This window comes from Sinohyriopsis cumingii, chromosome 2 (assembly GCF_028554795.1).
Source record: "Sinohyriopsis cumingii isolate HCF-2022 chromosome 2, ASM2855479v2, whole genome shotgun sequence".
NCBI lineage: Eukaryota > Metazoa > Mollusca > Bivalvia > Unionida > Unionidae > Sinohyriopsis > Sinohyriopsis cumingii.
Window position 1 is genome coordinate 164,505,759 of NC_142962.1, and position 17,283 is coordinate 164,523,041.

Sequence of the window (17,283 nt, forward strand, 5' to 3'; positions counted from 1 at the left end):
AAAATGAATGGTGGACAAAGACTGCAGAATGAACCCAGCTGTATGCTGACACTGGTGACTACAAGGGGTTCTATGAAGCGCTGAAATCAGTGCATGGTCCTTCCTTCCAAATACAGAGCCCCCTATGGAGTGCAGATGGCCAAGAGCTACTCACTGACAGGGAATCTATCCTGAACTGCTGGTAAGAGCACTTCCACACCCTCTTCAGCACTAGCCGTACAGTCCAGGAGGCAGCTACTGATCACATCCCACAACAGCCACCAAAGATAAAACTCGATGAGGCACCCACACTGCAAGAGACTGTACAAACCAAAGAACAGCTGAAGAGAGGAAAGGCTGCAGGAAAAGATGGTATCCCGCCAGAGATATGAAAGAGAAGAGGCCTAGCATTGCACACCAAACTCAACGAGTTCTTTGTTTGCTGCTGGGAGTGAGGGAAACTTCCACAAGACCTCTGAGATGCAGTCATCATCTCCTTGTACAAAAACAAGGGGGAAAAGTCTGACTGCTCAAACTACTGTGGGATAACTCTGCTCTCCAATGCAGGCAAAATCCTTGCTAGCGTGTTGCTAATCAGACTGGTGCCCACCATTGCAGAAGAACATGCTCCAGAGAGTCAATGTGGCTTCAGTGCCAATAGGGGCACAACTGACATGGTGTTCGTCCTGAGACAGATCCAGGAAAAATGCCGAGAACAAAACAAAGGACTGTACATCACATTTGTGGACCTGACAAAAGCATTTGATATGGTGAAAAGAACTGGACTGTGGAAAATCCTTGAAAAGCTCAGCTGTCCTCCTAAATTCCTTACCATGGTCATCCAACTACATGAAGACCAGCTTGGTCAGGTCAGAAACAATAATGACCTGTCACAGACCTTCCCCATTGCAAATGGCATGAAACAGGGCTGCATTTTAGCCCCCACACTGTTCTCAATCTTCTTCAGCATGATGCTCCAAAAAGCAACAGAAGACCTTGATGACAAAGATGGCATCTATATTGGATTTCGGACTGATGGCAACCTCTTCAGCTTAAGGCAACTTCATGCCCACACCAAGACTTTGGAAAAACTGATTAGAGAACTTCTCTTTGCAGATGCCGCCGCCCTTGCTGCTAACATGGAAGCTGCCTTACAGCACGTAACATCCTGCTTTGCAGAAGCTTGCCAGCTCTTTGGTCTTGAGGTCAACATAAAGAAAACTGAGGTACTTCACCAGCCTGCTCCCAAGGAAGAGTACCAACCACCAAGCATCTTCATTGACCAGACAGAGCTGAATGTAGTCCACCAGTTCACCTACTTGGGATGTGTGATATCCTCTGATGCCAAGATTGACAAAGATATAGACAACAGACTGGCCAAGGCAAACAGCGCCTTTGGCAGACTCTATAAATGAGTCTGGCACAACGCCAGTCTCAAGAGAGATACAAAGATCAGTGTCTACAGAGCTGTCATACTGACCACCCTCCTATATGGCGCCGAATCACCTACAGCTGCCACCTCCACCTCCTTGAATGCTTCCATCAGCACTGCCTCCGCACCATCCTCAACATCCACTGGAGTGACTTTGTCACCAACAGTTAAGTCCTCAAACAAGCAGGGATCACCAGCATTGAGGCCATGCTCATGAAGATACAGCTATGCTGGGCAGGGAACATGTCCAGGATGTAGGATCATTGCCTGCCAAAGATCACACTGTGTGGTGAGTTGTCAACTGGCCACCATGATAGAGATATAAAGACACCTTGATAAACACCCTCACCACTTGTGGCATCGATCATCGCAAATGGGCATCACAAGCTGCTGACCGTGAAAGCTGGCGACGTACAGTTCACCAGGACGCTGGCACTTTTGAACAAAACAGACAGGCCATCTTGGAGAAAAAACAATGGCAAAGAAAAAACCAGGAACCATCAGCAGCACCCACCACAACCCAGACATTCCCCTGCAGCCTCTGTGGACGGATGTGCCTGTCATGTATAGGGCTCATCAGCCACCAGCGCGCGTGTAATAGACAAGCGAAGTCAAGCCAACAACAACAACAATAGCATTTGATGCTCATGTGTGAAGCTACAATATTATGGAAAAAATTATCATTCATGAAGTTGATTATAATTCTTTCCATTCTTGATGGATTTGTACAGTCATAATTAAAATGTGATTTTCGTATAAAATTATTTGTGTGTAGGAATATAGTAGTTTTGTGTAATAGTTATTTTTGTGTGCGAGCGTAGATAATTTTTTTATAAAAGAATATAGCTATTTTTGTGCAGGAGTTTAGTTACTTTTGTGTAGAAGTATATCTATCTTTGAGTAGGAGTATAGTTACTTTTGTGTTGGAGTATAGTTACTTTTGTGTTGGAGTATAGTTACTTTTGTGTTGGAGTATAGTTACTTTTGTGTTGGAGTATAGTTACTTTTGTGTAAAAGTATAGTTATTTTTGTGTAAAAGTATAGTTATTTTTGTGTATGAGCATAGCTATTTTTTCATGAAAGAATATTGCTATTTTTGTGAAGGAGTATAGTTACTTTGGTTAGGAGTATATTTATTTTTGAGTAGGAATATAGCTATTTTTTATGAAAGAATATAGCTATTTTTGAGTAGGAGTATAGTTACTTTTGTGTTGGAGTATATTTATTTTTGTGTAGGAATATAGCTATTTTTTATGAAAGAATATAGCTATTTGGTGAAGGAGTTACTTCTGTTGCAAGAGTTTAGTCATTTTTGTATAGAAGCATAGATATTTTTGTGTAGGAGTATAGCTATTTTTTCAAGAAAGAATACAGCAATTTTGTGTAGGAGTAAAGTTACTTTTGTGTAGGAGTATAGCTATTTTGTGTAGGAGTATAGCTATTTTTGAGTAGGAGTATAGCAATTTTTTCATGAAAGAATATAGCAATTTTGTTTAAGGAGTAAAGTTACTTTTGTGTAAAGCTTTTTGTGCAGGAATATAGCTAATTTTTAGTAGGAGTATAGCTAATTTTTGTTTCTGTGCTTTCTCCTGCTTTTCATGCACATATTTGTGGGAAGATGCTATAGACATGTAAACTGTACAATCCAAAGACACAAAACTGCTACTGCTGTGGTAGCGCAAAAAAATATAAATTAATTGTGATATGGTCAGTTTCCTCCAATTTTATCGGGTACTAATTACCATGAGATACTAAATATCGTGCTTTGATAAGATTGGATTGAATACTATATAAGTTCTTTGGCAAGGCACTTAACTCTACTTGCTTATGCAGGTATTAACTTGCAAAAGTGTTGCTGTGCTGTGGTAAAATAAAACACACCGCCATACCAACCATGAAATACCTTTATCAGATGAAACTGGCTTAATCCAGAGTAATCACACCCGGCTGTCTGACAATCTGATGCATGCAAACATGTCAAATGAACAAGTTACCAATGCAACAACTCACCAACACGTCAAATGAACAAGTCACCAATGCAACAACCCACCAATTTTGCATACGTGACTTCATGCCGATCAACAAGACACATGTATTACTCTTTCAGCAGTGATGGAAGTGGCAGCTCATTGTTAAATTTATACATTGATGTTTTGTGTCTTGTTTCAACAATTTACTGCCAATATTATACATGGAATGGACTGAACTAATGGACAAGTTACCAATGCAACAACTCACCAACTTTGCATATGTGACTTCATTCCAATCAACAAGACATAGGTTTTACTTTTTCTGCAGTGATGGATGTGGCAGCAAATTGTTAACAGTATATATTGAAATTTTGTGTACTGTTTTAGCAATTTTATTGCCAATATTACATGCGGGATGGCCTTAACTAAAGCCTTTGCTTAAGGATTTGCTAATCAGATACAAGAGGCATATATAACACAGGATTGTAGGTAAGACTCCTTATTCCATGAAACCCTTTGTTTGCAGTTTCAATAAATTGCTATTTGACAAGACTCATTGGCTTTCAGTGAGTTTAGTAAGCAAGTCTATGGTTATGCAAGGTGTCATATCATTGAATTTGTCTTTTGGAGAGATGTGTCTGACTCAGTCTTTCTGCAAGATGTTGTATCGGTAATTTTCCAATCAACAAATTAACATTTGCCAAGTTGTCATAGACATTTAATAATAAGAGCTGTGATCATGGTACTGCTTAGTTGATGAGCTTCTGCAGACTCTGTAAATAGTCAGCTTGTCAATCAGTACTTGGAAGCTATTGCCTTCTAACTAGAGCAGCCTGCCAACCCCATCCCACTTCTTGGCATCATATAAAACAAAATCAGCAAAAGATTCTAGTCAATAATATCAGGTATCAACCCTAAGTGAAGTCTATACCACATACTATTTACCTCAGATCTGGAGACAATGACTCGGATCAGTGTGGAATCCTTGGTTCCTGCCCCCTTCATAGATTCATATAGAACATCAGCAAAATACTCAGGTCTGTTCTGGGCACTCATCACTGGAAATACACAGAAAGTATGTGACTAACTCTTAACACCTTTTTATTACTATTAGTAGTAATAAGGCCTTGTATCTTTCACCTGTCGCATGTCAGTACAAAAAGCAAATGTAATAAGACAGGTGCCTTAAATTAAATGACACCCCTATGTCATTCAGTGAATTTTTTTTACATATATTAGTAACCATCATTAATTATGGGATCCAAGTGTCAACTGTAGATGTTTCAGTCATTTTCTATGGAAGTCACACCATTTCTAAAGAAGCCATCCCTGAAAACAACTCTGAAATAACATGTCCTAATAAATACACCAAGTCTGATCCAAACTTGGCTTTACCATTCTGGGGAAGAAGATGAAAATAGTTTTTTTATATGTTTGCTATGGAATAGATATAATTGTTTGGAGAGTCATGTTGGACAGTTTTGATAAACATGTCCAAAGAAACCAAAGAAACATGCCTACCAGGTTTGATCAAAACTGGCTCAACTGTTCTAGAAAAGCTGAAAACAGGCTTTCCATATATTTGCTGTGGTTGCTAGGAGAGCCACCCCAAACACAATTTTGACAGAAATGTCCTAAGAAGCAATGCTACTAAGCCTGATCAAAACTAAATCAGCAATTCTGGAAAAAAGATGAAAATAAGTTTTTGCATGTTTGATGTGCATACCACAATGTTTGCTAGTGAAGCCGCTATTTAAAAATTTGTCAAACAAACAAGTTGATCAAAAGTGGCTCATCTATTCTGAAGCAGCTGAAAATAGGTTTTCCTTATATTTACTAAGCTACACAAGTGCTATTGGAGAAAACCTAGACAGTTTTTTTAAAGCATGTCCAAATGAACATTTCTATCAATTTTGATTTAAATTGGCTCCGTCATTCTGAAAAAGTTGAAAATAGGTTTCCTTATGGCTGGTAAGAAAGTAACTACTAGGGAAGCCACAATAAGCATAATTTTGATAAAGCGTGCTGTAAGAAACACTCTTATCTGATTTGAACAAAACTTGCTCAGATGTTCTAGAAGTTAAAAATAGGTTTTCCAACTGCTTGGAAAGGAACCAGTCAATCCAAGCTCTCAGTTGACTGTATTTCACAAACAGAATGGTTACACTTTAATGAATTCCATATTGATATATTTTCTGAAGTAGACAGTATGAAGACCAGTCTAACATCATATTGTGCCTAGATCTTGTCTGCAGTACACTAATGAGAAAGATAATAATGTTTATTTTCCCCCACTTTCCCTTTAATATGTAAAGTTGATAAATCTTTGCTTATTATTTGGTAGCTGACATTAGGAACACAGTATTAGGTATTATCGTCAATAGACACTTGATTAGTAACCTTCCCCACTTCCACCATGAACTCGCCTTGCAGGGAATTTGACTATCAGACCTTGCTACATGCATCAAAACCTAAGGCAATATACAATTCAGAATATCACAGTCTGGAATTTCTTTGAAAATGACAGCTTTAAATATATAGTCCATAGTCAGATTACACAAAAAGTAGATGTTAGGGCACCAACTATATATAAAAGAATTTTTATTAAAAAAAAGGGTTTATCATTATTTAGGAATTTTTCTCAAAATTTAAACTCTTTTCTAACATACTTTATCAAAACAACAATGCAATGAAGCTAATATTTTCATTCTCTAAATTTAAATTTTCAAGTCTGATACTTTCTTGTTATAAATGTACATTCTAGAGTTTAATAAATGGTTATATGTAATTCAGACAGTTCAGAGTTTCCAGACTGATTTTAAACATGCACATTTTCTAAGTCAATTTGTTCATGAATCTTGTCACTGAGGGTCATAAGTGACCCTTGAAAAAAAATAATTTCATTAGGAAAAACATCGGCAAAGATCTGGAAATGTTTGTTTCAAAACATGTGGGAACCCTGTGTACATGCAAGTACAAAGTTATCTCCCTTAGTCCAATTCCCTGGGGATAAGTTCCATGAAACCCATTCCAAACTGTTGCCTAGAACCTATGAAGAAAAAATGCTTGACATGTAGCAAGGTTGTACATATGTAGATACTTTTATATATGTAGATGCTTTTATATATGTAGATGCTTTTATATATGTAGATGCCAGTACCAGGGGAGGTAGTGCAATAAGTAAAGGAGAGCTAGAAAAACAAACAAAATAAATCATAAAAAACAAATTATCTTGTAGAGATGACAAAGTCAAAACCCTACTTACCCAAAGCTCTGAATCCATCCCGCAAGTCTCCAGACATCTCCCTATCTATTGTACTCAGCATATCTCGGCCTGCAATCTGGAATCACAGAAACACATTTTATACAAGACATTCTGGATTAATACCAGATATATCTCGTAATGTGGTACATAATCTTTTAATCATCTGCAAAGCAACAAATTAAACTGGAGTTACTTTTATGGCTCGCCAAGGCAAATGCCAATGCTTTTGTCTACATGCCCACTCTCACCGCTGCTTCCCTCCTTTAGAACGTGACACACCGTGATGCAACCTAAAATATATATATAATGCTTCTTCCTCTTATGAATGCATGTACAAGTTTGTTCAAAATCGTTTTTTAAATATTATACATGTAACAGTAAATTTTGAATATCTGACCTTTAACCCTCTCCCTGGGATACCATTAAGAGGAAGAAAAAAACATATTACACTCAGAGATCATCATCACATGAGAAAATTGTGTATGAAGTTTGGTGAATTCACTCCCAGCAGGTTATTAGCTGTGGTTACAGACAGAATGGAAGATGGATATATGGATGGGCATGGATGGGCAGATGGTAGCAATCTCAACATCCTCTCACTAAAGTGTTCTGGATAAATATATGTTATTTTGTTCTTCAAGATGAAATATATCTGGCATTAATGCAGAAAAATGTTATTTATACATATAGTTGCCAACTAAGCTTGTTACAGTTAGCTGCATCAGACCTATAGAACTCAGAGTTAACTGGTTAAATGGGGATAGAGAAAGACAACTTAATTCTTTAATGAACAACAATAAAGTAAATTGCAATGACTGGCTTCTCAGTAACAATGTTTGTTATTCTAAAGGTTTTATTTTCTAACTGCCTAGATGTGACAATATTAAGTATCAGTTTAGTTTTGCTGTTGGACAGACCACTACTCACTATGTTGAAACATAAGTATAAATAATGATGAAAACCGCAAATGGACTAAGAAAGCTAAAACTTTTAAAAGAAGGTGGACAGAGCTATTCCTTTGGATATGGTATGAAAGCTGCCTCAGTGCCATGTTTGTGAACACTACCAAACCAAATGAATGACATAAAAACAACTCATTTACTGGATCTACCTACAACTAGTGGAGCAAGCAATGACCATGTAAGATCAGTGACTGTCAAAATACAGTTAAGGGCAACAAGCTGGTTAGATCTATAATTAGATAAGTGCCAGAGAAAGCTTATAAAACAATGTGTATCTTACTCAGGCAAACATGCTGATCGACAAATTCAAATCAGTCAATGAGCTTTTCTAGTTAAATAGCACAATTATCACCTCAAAGATGCAATAGAAAGATTATGCATGTTCTAAATTCATGAGCATCAAGTTTGCAACACTGGAGGAATATACTCTCAACTTGGTGAGAAGCCCTGCTTTGGAAATAATTTTTGACATATCAAGTATCTCACAACAGAGAAGTACATGAATTTATAACTTTCGTATGTGATGGAAGGGAAATTGAATATTTGTGTATACAAAAAAATGTTAAATTACCAGCCGTCAATTCACTTACCATCAGATTTAGACTCCTGGCATGCTTGAAATCTAATGCATTTGATGCAACAAAGATCTACAACATGGTGTGGATGTGATGCTTGGGAAAAAGGTAAGTATGTCACATTTTCTTAAAGGGACTTGCCCCTAGTTAACTGAAATGTACTGTGTGGCCCATAGACTGATACTAACATGTGTACTGGCTAATATGACGGTATCAGAGACTGGCTACAAGGAGAGAATTCTTAACTTTCTTCTTGCCTATTACAAGAGGTCCCCAACTCATTTTTCTGCACTGTGACTATGGCATACAATCAGTGAGGACCCTATGTTAATTCCCTCAAAAGGTTCACCCAGTACATTAACTGCCTGTTGGGGTTGCCTCACACAGTGTTCGACAATCAGTTGTGTCTATCATTGGCATGTTGTTGAGTGACCAGACAAACAGAGACAACAGAGCAAATTCACTGGAACATAATATGACATCTTACAAATTCATGTTCTTTATATAAACAACCTTAGCAACTGTCTGCATAGAAAGATCTACCACATATTATTTTGAACCAACATATTGACAGATTTTTGGCATCACTGCTGACTTACACCAAATTTTGCATCCATCTGCAATGAGTTACTTACAGCCTGAGTGACAGTTCTTACAGCCATGATTGACATTTGTCAGATATTAGTGCTGATGAAGTGAAGGAGTGAGGAATTCTCAAGAACAATTATTACAGAGGACTGTCAAGAGCTGAATTACTGACAAAACTAGTTTCCATGAAAGGACATTACCCAAATATGATTAATTTGATGCAAGTACTTCCAGCGTGGATTTTTGTGTCAGGATTTGATCAAAACAAAAGCTGCCATGCAGGCTGTGTTGACACTCTTAATGAATGTAAGAGAATAAATCGTGAGGGTGTTATATCAAAGGCTTTGATCTGATGCCAGCAGTCAGGAAGTGGTAGGGAAATCAAAACAGACATCTGCATGCACAGAACAAAGAACATGCTTTGGCCAAACTGATTAAATGTGTGTGAATTTACCAAGGTTAAAAAAAGTACTGATCATGATAGTAAAAGTGACTTAGCTTACACATAACTTTGTAGAAAGGAAAATGGTTCTGAGAAAAGTACCTTGAGCAAAATTATTTCAACGAGCATTTGTCTCACTGCAGGAATAACTCGTCTTACAGTAGGAACAAATATTTAAGAGTCACATTGTATAAAAGAAGACACAAGAACATAGTGGGAAAAAAATACAGGGATATACTATGTATAGGTATCAACTTTTGTAGTTCTGCAAATACAATAATTTAATCGATAGCTAAATTCATGGACAACATGCAGATTATTATTCAACGCATCTTTAAATTCATGGATCACATGATTAAAATCACTGGGTGTTTAAATTCATGGATCACAAGCAGATTACTGTTGGTTGAGACTTTAAATTCATGGATCACATGAGGATTATTGTTGAGACTTTAAATTCATGGATCACAAGCAGATTACTGTTGATTGAGACTTTAAATTCATGGATCACATGAAGATTAAAATCACTGAGTGTTTAAATTCATGGATCACAAACAGATTATTTTTGATTGAGACTTTAAATTCATGGATCACATGAAGATTATTGTTGATTGAGACGTTAAAGTCATGGATCACGTGAAGATTTTTGTTGACTGAGACTTTAAATTCATGGATCACATGAAGATTATTGTTGAGTGAGTCTTTAAATTTATGGATCACATGAAGATTATTGTTGATTGAGACTTTAAATTCATGGATCACATGAAGATTAAAATCACTGAGTGTTTAAATTCATGGATCAAATGCAGACTATTTTTGATTGAGACTTTAATTCACGGATCACATGAAGATTATTGTTGATTGAGACATTAAAGTCACGGATCACATGAAGATTATTGTTGATTGAGACTTTAAATTCGTGAATCACATGAAGATTATTGTTGAGTGAGTCTTCAAATGTATGGATCACATGAAGATTATTGTGGATTGAGACTTTAAATTCACGGATCACATGAAGATTATTGTTGATAGAGTCTTTAAATTCATGGATTATATGAAGATTATTGTTGAGTGAGTCTTTAAATTCATGGATCACATGAAGATTATTATTGATTGAGACTTTAAATTCACAGATCGCATGAAGATTATTGTTGAGTGAGACTTTTAATTCATGGATCACATGAACATTATTGATGAGTGAGTCTTTAAATTCATGGATCACATGAAGATTATTGTTAAGTCTTTAAATTCATGGATCACATGAAGATTATTGTTGATTGAGACATTAAAGTCATGGATTAAATGACAATTATTGTTGATTGAGACTTTAAATTCATGGATCACGTGAAGATTAAAATCAATGTTTAACTTCATGGATCACAAGCAGATTATTTTTGATTGAGACTTTAAATTCATGGATCACATGAAGATTATTGTTGATTGAGACGTTAAAGTCATGGATCACATGAAGATTATTGCTGAGTGAGTCTTCAAATTTATGGATCACATGAAGATTATTGTGGATTGAGACTTTAAATTCACGGATCACATGAAGATTATTGTTGAGAGTCTTTAAATTCATGGATCATATGAAGATTATTGTTGAGTGAGTCTTTAAATTCATGGATCACATAAAGATTATTGTTGATTGAGACTTTAAATTCATGGATCACATGAACATTATTGATGAGTGAGTATTTAAATTCATGGATGACATGAAGATTATTGTTGAGTCTTTAAATTCATAGATCACATGAAGATTATTGTTGATGTTGTTGTTAAATTCATGGATCACATGAAGATTATTGTTGATTGAGACTTTAAATTCATGGATCACGTGAAGATTAAAATCACTGAGTGTTTAAATTCATGGATCACAAGCAGATTATTTTTGATTGAGACGTTAAAGTCATGGATCACATGAAGATTATTGTTGATTTTGACTTTAAATTCATGGATCACATGAAGATTATTGTTGAGTGAGTCTTTAAATTTATGGATCACATGAAGATTATTGTTGATCGAGACTTTAAATTCACGGACCACATGAAGATTATTGTTGATAGAGTCTTTAAATTCATGGATCACATGAAGATTATTGTTGAGTGAGACTTTACAGTCATAGATCACATGAAGATTATTGTTGATTAAGACTTTAAATTCACATATCGCATAAAGATTATTGTTGATTGAGACTTTAAATTCACAGATCACATTAAGATTATTGTTGATTGAGACTTTAAATTCATGGATCACATGCAGATTATTGTTGATTGAGTCTTTAAAAATTCATGGATCACATGAAGATTATTGTTGATTCTTTAAATTCATGTATCACATGAAAAAGATTATTGTTAAGTGAGACTTTAAATTCATGTATCACATGAAGATTATTGTTGAGTGAGACTTTAAATTCAAGGATTACATGCAGATTATCTTTCATAAAAAAATCTTTAAATTCATAGTTTGCAGAAATCATGCAATCTATAAAAACTGACAGCCCATGAAAACTGGTAGCCCATGAAAAAAGTGAACTTATTTACCTTGTGAGCATCTGGATACAGAAATTATGAGATATAATATTTTGTATTTGATACACATTTTTGAACAAAAGAATGAGAGCTAATAAAACAAAGTTCACTTAGATGGCAAGACTACTGACTGGATATATGAGGGCATTAAGTCCAATGTAATGGCAAGCATGTTGATTCATAATGGATATATGAGGGCATAAGTACACTGTAATGGCAAGAATATTGATTCAGAATGGATATACGAGGGCATAAGTACACCGTAATGGCAAGAATATTGATTCAGAATGGATATACGAGGGCATAAGTACACTGCAATGGCAAGAATATTGATTCAGAATGGACATATGAGGGCATAAGTACACTGTAATGACAAGAATATTGATTCAGAATGGATATACGAGGGCATAAGTACACTGTAATGACAAGAATATTGATTCAGAATGGACATATGAGGGCACAAGTCCATTGTATAAACTAAGAGGGCCTTATAATCTGTAATAAAAGACGTCTGCATCAGAGGAAACATCTTACCTTAACATACTCCTCAAATGTGGCTCGTAGCTGAAAGTGGTGTCGTACAGCCATGATCTGAAGAAAGACAGACTCATCAGTGCCAAGTTTTTTCTCTCCAGCCTCAAAAAGTGCCTGGGCTTCCTGCCTGGCCAAATTCCTGTCAATCACACATTCCACTCCCTCATACATCATGCGCTGAAGCTGTTCTGGCGTCAGTTCTGTACGATTTCCCTGTAACAAATAACATCAACAGTGTGTGACTTGCTAGTACAGTAAATATTGTTTACTGTTAATCATACACTCCACTCCATGTCACAAATTAGTACTGCTGTGGCATCAGTTCTGTACAATTTATCTGTAACAATTACCATCAGTTGTGTGTGACTTACTGTTAGATAGATCTGGCATGATTTCCCTGCAAAACATAAGTGTGCAAATTGCTATGATTGCTCTGTCATCATGTCATCAGTTCAAGACAATTTCCCTTTAATAAAACATATCAACTGAGTCTGACTTGCTATTCAATTGCTCTGGCATCAGTTCTTTATGATTTCCCTGCAACAATTAACGTTATCTGTGTATGACATGCTATTAAAATACACAATATTAATTGTAACTTTTTAGTACTATTTATTTTTTTAAGGCAGCTATAATAAGACAAATTATAAAATATTATTTTATTAAGTATACATATTAAGACAATTCTGATAAGCATACAAATATTTCTATACAAAATATTGGTGGACAAACATATAACTATGTTACTAATAGCTTGATGGAAAATTAAAATTCAGAAAGCACAAAAATGACACTCAATACAGTGTATATCAGTGCATCATAAGCATAAAGAGACTGGAATTGTCGGCAGAATCCAAGGCTGTAAAAACAAGCTATTACATAGGTAAATGAATTGTACCATTCTTAATTAAAAGTACTTTTAATAGTAGTAGTTGTAGTATAAGTACTGTATTAAAATGTATTTTTGGGGAGGGTAAAACATTTTAATTATGTAATACTTACCTGTCATCATTATGCAGCTTGTACTTTTTGTGCTGAAAAACCAGTCTGTTCAATGTGAATAATTCTCCCAAAGAGTGGAGAATTGTCATCACTATGATACAATCCACTCCCGGCTTGGGGCATGTGTAGAAAGGTCATCTTTTTCAGCAAAGATGATACCACCAAGACATCAGAGCGGGGGTGGGAGGAGGGCATTCGACAATATCTATGGGTAAGTATTTCATAAGTAAAATTAGTTTAACTACATTTTAACAGCAGCAACACCTTACCCATTGTTATTGTGCAGCTGAATTATTCAGATGGGTAGGATGATGCTCTCATTGTAAATTATGGACAACAGAGAAAATTAAATACACTCGCGATTGAGAGAGAGAGAGGTCCATGTTATAGAATATTGGTATCTCTCAGGGTCATATGTTGTTGCCACAAGAAGTCACTGTGAAAAAATTCCTGCACTTGTGTGCAGTGCACCACTTCCCTAATGGAGGTAGCAACACACTAATTGGGGCTTGAGGTGAGCAGTGCACCACCTCCCTCTTGGAAGGAAGCAACATGCTGCCTTGAACATAAAGAGTATCTGACATCTCCCTGTAAGAGTGGAGGTAAAGGAGGAGAAGGTAGTATAAAACAACAAAATGCTGCCTTCACAAAGTCCTCTGAGGAGTGATTAAGGTAGGCCCATGAGGCATCGTCAGTTTGAATGGGCTCTAAAAATTCAGGTTACCAGTAACAAAGGAGAGAAACAGACTCATAATCTCCATTAAGCTGGAGACAGCCTGTGTCAATGGGTGTATGAGAGTAGGAGACAGGTCTCTGCAGCTCAGAATCCTCAATGTGGCTAGCAACATGTGACTCCATACCAATTGCTGAGCTCTGAGAGAATTTAAGTGCATTGGAAATGGCAGCTCTAACCATTGATAGCTGATACTAAACATCTTTTGTTCTTAAAAAGGAACAAAAGGAAATCAGCAATAGAAGTTAGAGGGATAGCTGGGATCAATGTGTTTCCTACTGCATGAATCACAGAAGATTTTCCACCTGGCATCATAGACCATGGATTTCTTGGATTGAACAATACAGCTGGCAACCCAACCTGAAAATTTCTGGCAGATAGATTGCCTAAGATGAGCAAAGATTGAAGGTGGGTTGTTCTGCTGGAAGGTTCTCCTGTGGGTTGAGCTATCAAAAGGTCCATTAGATTGCTGAACCATGATCACTGAGTGGGACTATGAAAATTATATGAACAGTGGAAGTTCTGACTTGTTGTAGAACTTCAGGTAGCAGTAGGAAGGTGGAAAGGTGCACACAAACAGATGACCTCACTGGACTGGACAACCAATAAAGGGAAGTCAGTAGCAACAAATCCACCAGGGGATTATCCCGCAGCAAGTTAAGGGACTCTGTTATGGAGCCATGAAGGGTCCATCTTGTCACTACTATTTTGCCTGACATGGACAGACTGTTCGTTAAAATGTTCTTCTTCTCTGCAATGTGGAAAATTTGGAGGGTGATTTTCTCTGAGGTAACCCAGCAGAGGAGGTTCCAGACCTCCAAACAAAGAGAAAGGGCATGTGCGCATCCCTGGTGTCCATGATGCTATGACAGATGTGTCATATGATGAGACCCCTTACTTTGTCAATGCAATCTTGCAATACTAGAAATATGGCTTTCATTTCTACATTTCTGACGTGGAGTGTTGAATCATCCCAAGTACAAAGACCTGAAGAACTGTGCCCTCCTGCTATAAATTAGCACCCCAACCAGAATCTGATGCATTGGCAAATGGATAAGAGTGGGCATCAGTATACATGCCAACCCCTGGCAAGGAAAAAATGTAATCCAAGTACACAAAAGGAGTAATCCAAGCAGAAAAAAAGTAATCCACATACAACATAATAAAATTCAATGAGCATATGTAAAAAATTATTTATTTACCCCTCTGGTCTTTTAATATCACTTGTTTGCTTCAGGTTTTTATATATAGCACTTTGAGCTTTCAAAAGCAACAGACTCTCATACTGCATTACAAAACACTTTGTACCCGCTGAGACTATGATGTTTTGCACACCAGCAGAGCACTTAGTGCTGGGTTACAGAACCTGGATCTGAATTCAGTTTTATTTTTGTTAACAATACTGAACAATCTCTCACAGTCAGCATTAGAATGGTAAGGAACCAATATTCCTTTCATAACCTGACAAAGAAGAGGAAATTTATATCTTCCAGTGATTGGGTCTTTTAGCTGGGAAATAAGGTGCCATTGCACATCATCAAGTAGAATGCCAACATGACACTTCAGGAGTTTTTCTAATTTATTGGCAGCCTTTACTGCAGCATGGTGCATCATATGACTGGGACAACCTAATATGTACACTGATGAAGATATTTTTCAAAATATAGAATGCAACTCCTTTATGAATTCCAGTAATCACTGATGCTTTATCAGCTGAAAACCCCATGCAGTTCTGCCAACTTATGTTTATTCAAAGCATTATTAAGCAAATAAAAAAAGGTTTTCTCCAGTGGAATCTACTGTTAATTCTGGTAATGAAAGAAGAGCATTATGACTTTACCCTTTTCGTAGCCAAAGTCTTCAACACCGACCGGGTACAACTTTTTGTCATAATCACTACTCCTGTCTGTTGCAATACTAAACGACCCAATTTTCATGGCTTCTGCAATTTTAAGTGAATTATCTTCTGCTAAACACCTAACAATATCTGATGATTTTATTCTTGTACATGCATATTTTCTGCAATCAGAATTTTGGAATCAGGAAACATGTCTGAACAAAGGACCAACGTAGTCTTCTACTGCTAGGGGTAGTCCGTGTTCTATTAAGAACCTGGTAAATAATGCCTCAGAATTTATAAAAATTTTGTCCACAATTTAGTTCTGCTGCACAAAAGAAGTTACCTTAGTATTGGAGCTAACTCAATGTTTCATTGTTTTACCACGATGACCATATTTTTCAAAATACCTTGCACATAGCTAGTGTTGTTCCACATCAAATTTACCATGAATGATATTAAAATCCTCTACATACTGCCTGCAATGGGTGTGAAGCTGCCCTAGAATGGAACACTGTACTGTGTAATTCATGTATTCATCATTGAATCGATTTTTTATCTTTTTCTAATCCATCGGTGAAATTATTTGAAAAACATTTTTGCTCTAACACACGCATTGACTAGAATAAATCTGACGACTTTTAGCGCCAAATACCTACAGACTGGTTCTGTACCAGATATGAATTAGAACAAAGAATCTGCGAGAAAAGACTAAAAATTAGAAACCCAGTCTGTTCTCTCCTAACTAAGCCATACAGGTGTATAAACAGAAACCAAGGTCAAAGTTTAAGTAGAAACCAGCATGTTTCTTGGAAATAGGGCAACTGCTATAAATAGAATATAATACTGTTAGAAAAGTGCATGCATGTCTACGGACAAGCGTATTCTTATGTCGTAGTTGTGAAGAAGTAAACTTTTCTAGAATACAGCCTGAAAGATTAATGGGATGTTAATGAAATGAAAAAAAAACATTTTTGGGGAGGGTGATATACCAATATCCGAGTACATTTATGTGTAAGGTGTAATTTAGTGAAAAAAAGTGTAATGATTACGCAAAAGGGTAATGGTTGGCATGTATGCATCAGGTGTATGCATGAGGACCCCAGTCAGGAAAATCTATCCTGATTCATCCAAAAGCACAAATAGTGATATAAGTATGGTCTTAGAGGATTCAGAACCTACTGAGAATCTGTGAAGTTTCCATCATGCAAGAAGGAGAAACTTTAGAGGGAGCATATGATGACATCCTATTGGAACTAGACCTGCAGTGGCTTTCAAGGTTCCCAATAGGGATAGGTAATGTGTATGATTTGGATTTTTAACATAGTATTTAAAAATATTCAGTCAATCGCTACAATGTCTGCAGTGTGGCAGTTGATAGTGAAGTCTAGCATTGGGGCATCATGCTGCTGACATGTAGCATTATGTCCCAC

The 17,283-nt window shown here is 36.5% G+C and overlaps 1 protein-coding gene across 2 annotated transcripts in view; it reads right to left on the reverse strand.

Annotated features, from left to right (window-relative positions):
• Positions 1 to 17,283, reverse strand: part of LOC149806243 (annexin A11-like) — a 106,895-nt gene that overhangs the window by 15,255 nt on the left and 74,357 nt on the right. For both annotated transcript variants that reach the window (XM_089951190.1, XM_089951191.1), the window contains exons 13-15: positions 12,279 to 12,491; positions 6,647 to 6,722; positions 4,327 to 4,439 (exon numbers count right to left, since the gene is read on the reverse strand). In XM_089951190.1, the coding sequence (XP_089807316.1) occupies positions 4,327 to 4,439; positions 6,647 to 6,722; positions 12,279 to 12,491 (402 nt within the window). The remainder of the gene's footprint in view (positions 1 to 4,326; positions 4,440 to 6,646; positions 6,723 to 12,278; positions 12,492 to 17,283) is intronic.